Source organism: Vidua macroura, chromosome 1, assembly GCF_024509145.1.
Source record: "Vidua macroura isolate BioBank_ID:100142 chromosome 1, ASM2450914v1, whole genome shotgun sequence".
NCBI lineage: Eukaryota > Metazoa > Chordata > Aves > Passeriformes > Viduidae > Vidua > Vidua macroura.
The window spans coordinates 93,347,844-93,361,691 of record NC_071571.1 but is presented as its reverse complement, the minus strand read 5'-3'; the positions used below and the strand labels follow the sequence as shown (position 1 = coordinate 93,361,691).

The 13,848-nt window shown below is 40.5% G+C and overlaps 2 protein-coding genes across 2 annotated transcripts in view; both read left to right on the top strand.

Moving 5' to 3' along the window:
- The window catches only part of AHRR (aryl hydrocarbon receptor repressor), a 63,042-nt gene extending 56,955 nt beyond the window's left edge, over nucleotides 1-6,087 (top strand). Inside the window, exons 8-10 of the mRNA XM_053983010.1 lie at nucleotides 4-122; nucleotides 1,073-1,214; nucleotides 3,760-6,087. Coding sequence (XP_053838985.1) covers nucleotides 4-122; nucleotides 1,073-1,214; nucleotides 3,760-4,879 — 1,381 coding nt within the window. The 3' untranslated portion in view covers nucleotides 4,880-6,087. The remainder of the gene's footprint in view (nucleotides 1-3; nucleotides 123-1,072; nucleotides 1,215-3,759) is intronic.
- A 7,170-nt stretch (nucleotides 6,088-13,257) lies between these two features.
- Nucleotides 13,258-13,848, top strand: part of LOC128809267 (uncharacterized) — a 28,945-nt gene continuing 28,354 nt past the window's right edge. Inside the window, exon 1 of the mRNA XM_053981124.1 lies at nucleotides 13,258-13,557. Coding sequence (XP_053837099.1) covers nucleotides 13,483-13,557 — 75 coding nt within the window. The 5' untranslated portion in view covers nucleotides 13,258-13,482. The remainder of the gene's footprint in view (nucleotides 13,558-13,848) is intronic.

Below are 13,848 nucleotides of genomic sequence, written 5' to 3'. Positions count from 1 at the left end.
CAGCTCCAGTTCAAAAGGCAGTTCAGGACTTTGTGAAGCAACAGAATTATATGGAAGAAACAATCACCACGAAGGTGCTGCCTTCACTAATGCATTACAGATTGCTGAAAACCAAATCAAAGGTACTGCTAAGTACTTCTAGATTATATACAGTTTATGGAAAAAGAAACTCTTCTTTTAGTTTCTCCTGTAAGTTTTTCAGGTTTTGGTCCCAATGCTCTATTCTGCTTCTCCCTAGCACCTATTCTTAAAAAAAAAACAAAAAAAAATGTCCACCACAAAAGATAATGCAGAATAAGTCTGTGATTTCAGAGTGGGTAGAAAATTTACAGAGAAATAAACAATCAGAGTAAATAGTAAATTGTAAATAGATGGTAGTAAAAGAATACTCAACATATGCTTGCCTAAAAGTGGCAGCACTGAATTCAATAAGTTTATGTGAAAATCCTGATAATTAATAACGATATCTATTCCTCTTTGATGAAAACTGGAAGATATGTTACAAATGCTAGTTTTCCCCAAGGATTAGAAAACAGAGGAAAATTAGAATGCATTGTCTTTAAAACTCATGATGTGCCCACAGCTTTGAGTCATGCTGTTGCAGTTTTTGGCTGTGGAAAAATTATGAGAGTCTAGTCTCTATTTGAGATTTTACAATAGATAAAATTTTGATGGTAAGCCTACCCCACTGGGAAACTTCTTCTTGAGTGGACTTGTATTCATCCTTCTGTCATATCTGCTGGAAATCTTTAATGTCTTTAAAATCATTCCTCTCTTATAGCTCCATTTTTCATTTTTTTTTTTTTGTGGGTACTACTACTACTGAGATGAAAATATTAGAAGGAATGACTATTACTGTAAAATCCTTGGTTACAGTTTAAGTGCCTTACTAGGCTTTTCAAATTTTAGTTTTAAGATGTAATATGCTTCATTTTGTGATATATTTTAGATTGTACTTTCCTATGCTGATGCTTCTAGGACAACAAAGAAATCTTTGAACATTTGCAGTTTAGCTAACAAAAAATATTTAATACTGCTTGTATTAAAATCTATTTTCTTTAAAATTATATAGCAAAGAATAATGGAGAAAATGGCATTTCTCTAGTCAAAGTACAAACAAATGAAGATCACTGGGTCTGGGTTCAAGCTAACACTCAACTTCTGTATCGAAGTGGTTGTTCAGAATATGTCCTTGCCCAACAGCAAATGTTAAAGTAAGTATATTTTCCAGTACCAAAAAAAAAAAAATAGGAAAATGAATGCATTCTTTTTGTATGAAATCTTACAAAGGGCTATAGTGACCTAAAAGAAGAGCTGAGCGAGAAAAATTTAGTTTACTTATTATATGGAAATCTATTTCTGTCTTGGGACATATGAAGTGGCAGTTATAATCCTAAATAATATTTATTTTCTGTCTTCAGCCTTTTCTTTTTCTGAAGTCGAGTATACGCATACATTAACACAGAAATAAATTACTTGATTATTAATATTTGTCTTTCTTGCACAAAAAAAAAAAATATTTTGGGTTTTGTTCCACGTTGCAGCTGAAAATCTAGTGTCCTAGTTTTTCTGCTTATTAGCATTTGACTATGTTAAGCTTTTTTTTTCCCTTCATGTAAGACAGTTGAGCTCATGTTTTCAGTTGTGCATGTGCAACGTAGTCTAAAGAAGGGTACTAATATTCATTGTATGCCTGTAGACAGATACATCTAGTTGCCTGTAGGCTGAGTCATGGAGTAACTAATCTCACAGTAAACTAATCTCTCAGATTTGCATTCAGAGAGGAGTTTTTGGATGAGTTTTATCCTTTCCTCTCAAGTGGACTTTTCATCCTTCCCCTGTGGGACTGTCTGTTCCAGTTCCTGTGGGCCTTGTTGAAGCATCTCTTCAAGCTGGCCTGAGGGAAGAGATAAGAGAGTGGACTCAGTGAGCAGGGGCCAGGAGTTTTATGTGGCCACCATCTGGCCCAGTGCTAAAAATGTGGCTGTTATCCCAGATTTTTTCTTCCAGAATGCCTTGCAGGTGGAAGAAATAAATGAAAAAAGTCTTTGCACTTCTAGAGTAGATATTCCTTGCAGGCAGTGTGTCTCCCAAGATCCACATGAATAGCAGGGGAGCTCTCACCCGAGGATGCTGGAACTTTTTACCTTTTCAGGGATGGCACAAACGTCATCTTGCTGTGTCAGGGAATGAATTTCTATTAAGAAGCAGATTAAAAGGAGCTGTTTCTTTTATTAGTTTCTCTACTTCCAAATTGTTTTTGTGTAATTAAGCATGTTTATTTAGTTACATTTTTGCTTTCAGAGTGATTAAAATCCTTCCTTTGTGCTTGATAGTTCCCACAGACTGAAGTATTACAAGAGTTGGCCTTGGTGTTTATATTCAGTTTTGTCTTCGTCTGCGATAGATTTTGTATATGCTACAACTTTTTTTTTGCTGCTGTTAAAATGTATGCTGTCTTCCAGGAAACATAGATTCTTTTGGAGAATTTTCACTGGATACTATTTCACTGTAAATTCTTCATTTGAGGGCTTAACTTTTTTTTACTATTGCATTTTGTTCAGTCTTATGCTTCCCAATTTGACCATTTTTCTGAGAAGCATGTTCCGCAGCAAACCTTTATGAGACCATTTGCATCTCAATACTGTTAATAATAAAAATAAGAATATTTAGCAGAGGACTGAAGATATTTAATGCTTCAAAGAAGAGAGAGAGAGAGAGAGAAAATATTCTTCTTTCATGGTGTACATTATTACAGTGGAACGTTCTCTCTTTGTAACAACACGGACTCCCTCTACTGGAAAATCCTTTTCTTGCACATTGATTCATGGAAAAAGTTCTCTTGTGAACTAAGAAAAAGCCTTCTAAACGCCTCAGTAGTTCTTCAGGTTTTCATAGGCAGTTTCCTATTGAGATGGCTGCTTCTTGCTTGGAGATGCATGAGGTGGTTCCATGGCAGTTGACCCTGCAGAGCTGGGAATCAGCACATCAGTGAATTCAAGACCTAAATCTCAGGATTTGGACCCCAGTTCTGAAAACAGCTGCTTTGGGCATGGTAGTGCTCAGGCAACACTCTCTGCCAGTGTTCTTCTTTAATGTTGAGTACTTCAGCTGGAGGTCATGGAAAATTAATTTACTGGCCATTTTAGAAAACAAAAGGCAACATAAATTAAGTTAGACATATAAAACAAACATACACTCAATATGAACATCTGTCACTATTTGGTTATTTAATTTGGGCATTTTATTTCCTCTCAGCTGTGTTGTTGAAATTTAAACCCTCACGGCTGTCCCTCAAATCACTCTGATCAGAAAGGTCTTACGTGTCCAAATAACTCCTTGTTAACAAAATATATCTCATTTAAGATACTACATGTATTTTATCTCTAGAATTTTCTACACAAAAATGTTATTTAGATATATTTTAAGGGAAGAACAGAAGTGTAGGGGAATTACTGTATTGTACTACAATATTTAGGTTCTTTATTGAACTGTGTGCCTGAAATGGAAGAACAATACATGAATTCAAATGAAGCAATGCCTCAGGAAGTTAGCTGTGCACACACATTGACACCCAGATGTGGGGACACTCTTTTGTTTTCTCAAGCAAATGCAAAGATTTTGTGCACAAGGGTGTGAGAGTCCTGTATTGAGGACAACGTATAGCTTGTAACGCATGTTAAGCCACTCTGTATCCCAGAAAACAACCATTTAGAACCCTCTGATTGACTGACTTCTTTTTTCTACTGTTATTGAAAGGGAAGAAGATGAACAATTGAAGATACTAAGTGGTTTTGCCAGTTTGAAAGGAAACCTGGAGGGGCTTTCCTATAACAGTGCCATTGAAACTCTGGGCCAGTGGAAGCATCTTAACTGGGCAGCAGTGAAGAATGAACAAGATAACGTAAAAGTGAAGTTTGAGCCTCATACTAATGGTGAGTGTTTTATGCAAGAGGAACCTCTCAGCTCTAATACATCAGTTTTAGGCATACAAAACAACTGCACCACAAACAGCAGCTGGACTTTAAGAAACTCCAGTTCTTGTTCTGTGAGCCAGAGAATGAACACGTGTCCAAACAGGAGAGCTGGATCACTCTACAACAGAGACCAAAATTTTTTTAATTTGGCATCAACTTGTCCTTCCCACTGGGGGAGCGCAGAAAACGGCCAGCCTTACTCGGGGCTCCAACAGCGCTGTGCAGAGAGCTATGTGACAGACCATGTGAAGCTGCAGAGACCATTAATATCCTCAGAGTCTCTCTATGACACAGCCGTTCCCTTGGAGATGCCCATCAAAACGGAATATGACTCTGATTCTGAAAACATTGCTGATAACTACGTGCTTTCGCAGAGCCGAGCCTGGCTGGATGAGAGCGGCTCGGTGAGAAAGCAGGTGTCCAGCTATCCCAACAGAATGCACCTCAAAACAGAGCCGGACCTCTGCGAGCCAGCCTTGCCGTGCCAGAAGCCAAGGCACTGCCTTTACACACCCCATAATTGGCAATGCATCATAGCAAATCATCCCAACAACCTGACCTTGAACAGAGCTTGCAAGGGTTCACGGAACAAGGAGGTGTCCCCCTTTTGCCCTCAGAACTCCTCTGTGTGTTTGGAAAGCATGCCCGACCTGCCACACACAGCTTGCTACAGCCACTTCTACAGCCCCAGCCCAGGGGAGGAGAAAGAGCCGATTAATGAGGTGTTCAAAATGCCGTGTGAATTTAGAAACCCCTGCTTGGTTCAAGCAATCAAGCGTGAGCCCCTGGATTCTCCACCGTTGTCCAACAGCGGACAGAACAGAGTACACACAAGCTTCCCTGAAAATACATTAGCAGGTCCTGTGCCTCATAAAACCGCTGAATGTACATTTTTGCAATAGATTTTATAACATTTGAAATATTTATAATGTTAAAAGCAAGAAGTTGTAGATTCTCTTCCAACTGAGTTAAATGACTTACTAAAATCAAAAGCCAGTGGAAAGATTTTGAGAATGTGTGTGTGTGTGCGTGCACCTGTGTGTGAAAAGAAACAGACACAGGTACACACAGCCTACCCCCTGCTACTGCCCTTCTTTTAGTGATCTTGGGAAAGAAGAAAGAAAGATAAAAGCTCAGGCACAGAAAAATAATCATTACTTGCTGCACAGGTATACCTGATAATTTTTCCTTATCACCTTTCCTCCCTTGTCTACAGTTCATTAGCAAAGTCTAACAATTTCTGTTTCCTTTGTTCTGTTTGTTTTTCTCAAGCTGATGTGATGCCTCTGTGCAAATCAAAAATGTTTATGGTCTTCAGTGTGATCAGTTTACCATAAGAGTTTTTGCTTTATAATTGTTTTTCACTCTTATAAGAAGGATCAGCTATTCCTTCATCCCAGCATTAAATTAATGGCAATAGGAAAGGGCTTCCCAACACAACTTCCTAATTTAAAAGGACCACATAAGTAAAAACAACGACTTACATAAATGAGTTAGAAATTGTTTCACTTCAAACTGAAGTTACTCCTAAGTTTCTTGATAATATTATTGTTTTAGAATCCATATTTTTCCATTTCATTGCCATCAGCCTTTCATGTTGCTGCTGAAAGACTGAACAGTGGGATGTAATCTACTTCTATAAATGAGTTACAAAATGCTGTTAAGTATATGTGATAAGTATTAAGTATTTCTCCTATTATTTTCCTTGCTGTTACTTGTAACATCAACAAAGGAAATGCACTTTTTTACTTTATAGTATTTTTTGACTGGTAGCAGCTTGTTAGATATTGTCACCCTACATCAAAACTAAATCCCACACTAAGATTTTCAATTATTTAATTATTTTCAAAAACATCCTAGTTTCAATCCCAAAAGAAACCCTTAATCTCACTGAGAGGTGGATGTATACCTTTCAAAGGCACTTCAGTGCACTTTAGTGCTTTTGAAAACAGAGTGTATACTTTTCTTTGAACCCAGTCAGTAATGTGTTTCCACAACAACAAAAAAATAAAATTATATTTGGGTTTTGTTATTGTTGTAGTTTGACTCCTGCACTAACTTTTTCTTTAAAATTGCACTATTTCAACTTTATATCAACTTCACCTATATAACAACCACATTATTAAAAAAAAAGCTTAGATGTATGTATATGTGCTTTTTAAAAGAAGCCCTGTAATGAATGTTTTCTTTTTCAAAATGTTATAAGTAATTATAATGTCTTCCTTTATCTGTTAGTCACGAAGGGCATGGCTTTACATGTCAGATGGGTGGCAGAAAAACCTCCAAATGCTTTAAATATGTGGGATAAGTGACGTTTTCAGGTAGTGCAATGGTTCTACACCTGGGAGGCTTCTCTTCTCCAAGAAGACTGACCATCTCTTCTGATAGAATTTACTGCCTGTACATTAGAGTTGGCAGATGTAAAGATATTAATTCTCTGCATGTTAGTGCTTATGAACTATGGTATGAAATGCTGCACACTGGACAGTAAAGAGGGGCAACAACATCTTACTGTATCTTGGGTTAAATCTGTCATAGTCCAGTTGACCATATCCAAGCCATGAGAATGTTTCCTTTTTTGTGTCTGAGGTACATCAGCTCCCTTTTGGCCATGTGCTGCCTCTTGTTTGAGACAGTCTTGATATCCTTGCTCTAATACTCCTGCCAGTGGTTGCAATGCAATATTAGACCCTGGTCTGAAGTGAGATCACGGTGGTGGAATTTACACTGCTCTCCAGTACACCACTGTCCACATCACATAAATTCAAGCCAAACTGCAAAAATATTTGTGGGCAAACAAACTTGTTCCTCATGCAGAGTGAGACTGCCATAAATCAGGTTGCTGCACAACCTCTGCTTCACTGATTTACTATCGACATGACTACAGACAGCAGTTCTTTAGACTCTCACAGAGTTGCTGTCATGGTCCTTTGCTTGGCATGCAGCAGTGCACTGGAGAACTGTGCTGGTGCCAGACACTACTGTGTGCCTCAGAGCTGCTTGTAGGGCTGTGCTGTGAACACTGCAATATTCTCCAGTCCAGTTCCTTGTGCAGCTGCCTCGCAGAAACGAGGTGATGGGGAGACAGGGTAGTGTGGGAATAGATGGCTGGGGGCAAGTGGAGAATACACCTGCATGACCTCTGACAAGCTCCTTGTTTAATTCCACACTTGGAATCACTGTCACACCTCTGAATGAGAGTACCTGGGGTTTCACATTGCCTTGCACTTTCTCACATAATTTGCATTGATGAAGTGTGACTCTAATACCCATTATCTTCATCTGGACATGCTGATGCCATTTTGCACAATGGGAGTGGTTACACTAGGTGCAACTCTGCAGAGGACTGTGCCACCAAAAGCCTTGTCTGTCCTTAGAAATACTACCTGCTGTGACTACAGTAGGAGAACTGTACCAGCCAGGTTCAGTTCAGCCTCTGAGTGCAGAAGCAATTTATACTAACAACAGAAATTCTCTAAAGTTCTCCCTGTTACAAAATTCTTTTTTTTTTTTTTTTTTTTTTGTTGACATAACTCTGTCTGCTCTCAGGCTTTCCTGGCACATATCAGTTAGAATAATTTTTCTCAAGTTTCCAACAAACCCAGACACATTTTCATGTTTCCAACAAACCCAGACATATCTTGATCAATATTATAGAGGTAGGTGAAGCTTTTGCATGTAAGGGAATGTAATCTGACACGTGACATGTAATGGGCTTCTAGGTGGACGGATGAATATGTGACTGAAAAGTGAGATGTCACCTTCTGACTCCCTGCTATGTAAATGCAGTCATGTTTGTTTCTTTATTATTCCATAAAGTCTGAAGCCAAGAAAAACACACTTATCCTGCACATCACATTTGATTTTGGCCCCCTTAATTTGTGGCTGAGTTCTTATTTCAGGTCTCACATGAGAGACCAAATGTGGTATCAGTAGAATTACTTCTAGTCTAAATTTTCACACATGCAGTACAGCAATCTCCCAAGACCTGGGTTTATGAAGAGATGAGCAGTTTATCCTCTTTTTGGACAATTGCTAACCATTGTTGGTAGTAAACAAAGACCAGTTCCTTCTAAGTACTTGGAAAGAACAGAGGAAATAAATGCTTCAAATAATCTCTTGCCATTTGTGTTTAAGGCACAGATCTGCCTTTATCCTCTCCCCATGATATGTGCCCTGGATTGAGTCGGGACTGAAACCTGACATTGCATTTTACCCTACTAAATTACCACTGATTTAATTTTATAAAACTGTTTTGTATGCAGACATTAATGACCTCCTGGCACTGACCAGTAAACAGGATGAAAGACAGAGCAGTTCTTTAAAATGGTTGCATTTTCTTAGTGGTTGTTGCTGCTTTGGCGTTATTCTAAAAACTAGCACTGAGGAGTAGGGTTTAAGATATTTTCAATCACTGGTATTTAGCTTTTAGCCTTAATGAACTGGTATTTGCATCCCTTCAGCACAGCCCTAAAGTCTATTTTAGGAGCCTCCCAATGCATTTATTGTAGCAACAATAAAAAATTATTCTTGTAGAAGAAATGTCTAGTCAAATGGTTGCCTAATAGGAACTTGGAGCATTCAGGCTGAAAGAAATGCCTGACTGATAATAGCATTCAAACTTCCTCAGCCATAAACCCTCCAGAGGCTGAGACAGAATGGACTCATGAATTCCCTGATCTTTGGGAGGGTACATTTTAGTATGGAAGGTGAGCAGTTCTAAAAGCTGTGAGAAGGTGTCTTCCCCTGGGATGTTACTTGGTCCACAAAGAAGAGAGACTATTATCAGTGCTAAAGCTGCTGATGGAGGTCTTTACTGAGAATGTGACCTGATTTCAGCTGCCAGTGCACAGCAGTTGAGCACCATACAAATGCTAGTCCAACACCATTGAAAGCTACTACTTTTACTGAGAAACAACATGATTTGAGCTAGGGGTAAGCTTGAACAGGAAAAAGAGTAGATTTTCCTGTACTTACATAGTGACTGAAACTGGGGCAGACCTAGACTGTAAGTAACATTATAAATAATTTACGTTGACTTTAAAGTCTTTGGATACCAAAGTAAAGCTTTGTTTCAAAAGTTCTGAGTGAGGGCAGCACTGTGTGAGTGCTAAGCTTGTTTCAGTTATCCTGGGTTTGGCGATTTAATACGGGAAGTGAAAGATTAAGGGACTGTACCTAAATTCACCGTAGGAAAGATTAACTTCCTACTCTTTGATTGTAACATATTAATGCGAAGTTTAAGTTTGTGGTTTATCCACCCTTTATTGGAACAGTCATGTGTTCTTAAAGTTCTTACATCTGAGTCTGCTCTGGATAGTATAGGGAAGCCTGACATTTGATCATCAGTCAGTTCAGTAAGACTTTGGGTGCTGATCCTTTGATATGGTATTGAGATTGGCATGTGCAACTCTTCTGGAAATTCCTAGTGCTTAAAATACTTAAGAGGCAACAAGCCTGAGACAAGGAATATTCTGTGGGATAAGATCAGCTTCTGCTGCCTAAGAAGCTTTACTTAACTCTTTATGTTGAAGCCATTCTGGAACTTAAATAGGACACCTAATAGCCTCACCCACTGTAGTTATTTCAGGAAACCGATTATTTTGTCATAACAAGGTGTTAGATTTTAATTAAAATAGTTAAAACCCATCATTTCCCCTATGTATGAATACATATATTGCCTTAGGTAGTGGTAAAAAAATTAACATACTTATTTTCTTTCATTTCAGTGTCACTTAACCAAGAAAACCAGCCTCAGAATGACAGGGGTGTAGACCCGTTCTATTTTTTCTTGTCTTCTCTATCTGCTAATTTTCTTTGTCTCTACTCTCTTAGGGTGCAAACATTCAAAATGGAAATATTTTTCCTATTATACTGAGACAAAAATCCTTCACTAGAACAGGAGTTTCTTTCCTTGGAGTTTCTTCTTTTAAATCTTGCCAAACCCTATGAGAAATTGTGTGTCACAACTGAAACAGGTGCTGTAACATGTAGAGAGCAAGAGATTGTGCAGGTGGCCCTGCTCAGGATGTAGTCACAAGGCTTTTAACCACCTGAAGGAGACCTATACACGAGGGCTGCACCCAGTAGCTTATGTTCATAGGCACTACCACCACGACAAACAGATCTTTGTAACGTTTCAGGGACATCTGGCATTTTTTTGTCACTATGAATGCATTTCCCTATTGTGCTACCAGAAATGCCTCTGAACAAAGTCATGAGCTGAAATATATTCTAAACACACAAAGTCCTTTTAAAAAAACCAACCCAAATGTCTGGAGATCCAAGCACTTACTTGTGCTTAGGCAAAGATGTTCTTCGAGTGGTAGTTTGGAAGGACAGTAAAAAAAAAAGTTAGGACAAATTTTGGGGAGAGAAAAGATATAATGCCATCAGGACGTAATTATTCTGTGACTACAGCATTAATTCTTCATCCACAGAAAAATTCTGTGGTCTGAAATCACATCCTCTTTTTTCTTCTGTAGAACTGATTCAGTAACTTTGCAGGCTAAAAATAATTTCTTGAAAACAAGAATTGACTAATTTCAACGCTAAGATGCATTTCTCAATCGGACTGAAAACATGATTCTAGGAGGCATGAACTGCTCCTGTTCCTTTCCTGGGGCTAGTTTTCCAAACTGTGGCAAATTCAGTGTGTGCATTAACTCTCTTGCTGCTGGTAATTGTGCAGCTGATGCTCTAACTATGCAGACCAAAGTTTTTCAAGATTTCCTTGATGCTTCAGGGACAGCCTCAGTTTCATATTTGTACTGGTAGAATTATGGTAAATAAAGATGTGGCAGAAGGCAATAGAAAGAATATCAGCTGGTTGGCTAGTCTTATTAATTGTATTTCAGCAATTAAAAGACATGTCAAAAAAAAAAATCAGGTGACACTCCGGTCTAGAGCTCCTCATTTTGCACCACAGGAGGGTGTGAGCTCTCCCTCCTGAACCTATTTATTGTCCTTCCTTTTTTTTTTTTTTTTTAGGGTTTTGGACCATGTATATCCTCCCTATGTTGATTTAGAATGTGAAATAAGGAGAGGCAAGCATCAACAGTTGTGGGTTTTAAATTTTTTTTTACATTTTGTCTTTCTAGAAAGAACTTCAAAAAGACAAAAGTTATCTCAGTTCTCATTAACAGTATTCAGTTTTGTTTCTACTCTCACTGTAGCTAAGAAGATTCTTCCTCTGCATGGTCAAGAAATTTCCCTCTTCTGAAAGGGTTCTTCCTCACACCCTCTGCCCCCTGAAAACCTTCTTAACAAAACCAAAGAACACTTTCTTCCTTAAAGGCAATTCCCTTTTCCTCCTCTAGCTTTTCCACCTTTTTGATTGCATAGGATGGTACATTTTGGTCTCCGTCCTTTCTGTTTTCTGTCTGTAGCTTTATTTCCGCTTTAGGCATACTTCAAAACTTTTGCCAAAAGAACAGTGTTAGGCAGAAGTGCAATCCCTCATTTCTCCCCCCTCTTTAATGAGATGGAGCTAATAACTAATAACACTAATAAAAGCTGTATCCCCAAAACCAGAAAAAAGGTCACTCTGCTGGTGAAACATCCTCTCTTCAGGAGTCTGTACTGCCACAAAACCTCCAGCTACCACCAACAGTTTAGTGCTGCAAAGTATGTATATAATGCCAAATCCTTTTTTCTTTAGACATGATCTCTCTTTCAAAAAATCAAGGAACTAATTTTCTCCTTTTTTGCTTCTTTCATTTTTTTTTCTACATGGGTTTATTCTTTCACTATGCAACTGCACTTTTAATTTGCAATTTTAATTTTTTTTTTAATTAAGAAGGGTATGGAAGCATTACATAACATGTACAGTGCAGTGTTTTCAATTAGTCCATTTTATATTTTGAGATTAGAACTGCAAATAATGATCAAGAATTTTAATGTGACTCCATGTAAAAGACTGACTCTTACAGAAATGTCCAGGTACCAATAACATCCTCACCAAAGGGGTATAATCTCCATTACACTCCACTTACAAACCAGTATTAAAAGTGCCATACCTGCTTCTCCTGAAGAAACACAGTGGAGGACAAGACTAATTCTTAGCAATCTGGTCTAGTGGAAGGTGTCCCTTCCCATGGCAGCGGGGTTGGAACTGGATAATCTTTAAGATCCCTTCCAACCCAAACCATCCTACGGTTCTATGATTAACAAACAGTTAATCCTACATGGAGTAATCAAACGTGGAGTTCTATGGACAGTTTTCTGGCACTCCATGATTCCCCAAAACTTTTTTGAGGAGGGTGTATTCCTGGAGAGAACACTGCTACCACCCCAGCACTGTTTGAAAACGTACTCCATGATGCAGGTAATGCCTGCACTGGGGCATGTGACTGAGGCACGGGTGCTGCCCGTCCGGGGAGATGAAGCAGCAGACAGGTACAGCTCCAGCCCCGGGGAAGCCAACCCCCGGAATCCTGTGGGATTGCCTTTGGCAATGTCTAACCAAACCGGCACCACTGGCTGTGCTGCTTCGTGCATAGGAGTATATCACTAATACACCTGTAAAAGATATTGTGGCTGATTCAAACCAGGCAGTGACCTGTGGATTTGACGTTCTGGCATGCTGTTTAAACCCGGTGCACTTTTCTGTTGTGTTTTGTACTGTCTCCTCAGCCTGCTTTTAGAAGGAACTTCTCAGCGTACTTCTTAAATTATATTTTACATTTATTACCAGGCAGAAGTGTAAAGTTGAGACATTTTAAAATAAAATGTTTGCATTTAAATTAAAGCTGCTGCTGCTGCTGTGTGTGTTTCTTGCCCCTTCCCCATATGGGCCCAGTAGCCCCCTCGCAGTGGGCCCAGAACTCCCTGGCCTCAACTTGTCCCAGCATCTGTCCACCCTGGCCCCCTGCCAGTATTTGCTCTGGATAGGTCCCAGTACCCACCCCCAGCCTGAACTGGTCCCAGTATTCATGCTAAACAGGTCCAGGCACCCACCCTGGTCTGAACTGGCTACAGTAGCCTCTCTTGGCCTCAACTGGGCGCAGTATTGCCCTGAACGGGGCTCAGCACCCTCTCCTGGCACTCCTCCAGCCTCCCTCCCTCGCCGCTCCCGGGCTCCTCCCCGGCACCAGGGGGAGCCAGGCCGGGGCCAGGGGGCGTGGCCTGAGCCCAGGGGCGTGGCCTGCTGCCCGGCGCGCGGCGCCAGGCTGGCTCCCCATTGGCGGAGGCGAGAGGCTGCCCGCCAATGGCCGCCGGCCTGGGGGCGTGGCTGTGGCGCTGACGGAAGTGACGAACGCTGTGGGGGGGCGAGGTGGGCGCGAGCTCCCGGATGCTTCGAGGCTGCGCCGGCGGTGGAAGATGTGGATTGATCCGCAGAATAAAACAATAGCGCTTGAGTAGCGAAATAAAAACCCAGCTCGTCCGCCCGAGGCGTGGCCCCCGCCCCCACCCGATCGCTGTAAAGCGCTGTGCGAACAAGAATTTTTTTTTTTTTTGGTTTTTTTTTTTTTGTTTTTATTTTCTTTTCCCCCGGCCGTGCAGGATGAGCGCCGTGCCTGAGGAAGTTAAGGCAGAAGATGGCAAAGCGGAGCCTGAGAAAAAACTCTTTTACTGCGAAGTGAGTGGGTGTCTTCGGTGGGCTGTCAGCCCGGGCAGGCTCTGGAAGGCGTGCGGGGATTGGGAACCACGCTCCCGGCCGTGGGGAGCTGAGCCAGGCGTGCCGGGCAGACCTGGAAGCGAGAGGGGCTGTAACGTGGCCGGTCCCTGGAAGAGCTGGATTCGGTGAATTCAGGCTGTTCTGAGCAGTCGCGGGTGCGGTGAATGGTTCTCAATTGCAGCCTTTCCAGTCTCTGCTGGGTGTTTCTGATAGGCGGCCGCAAAGGCTCATTTATCTCTAAAAGCTGCAACT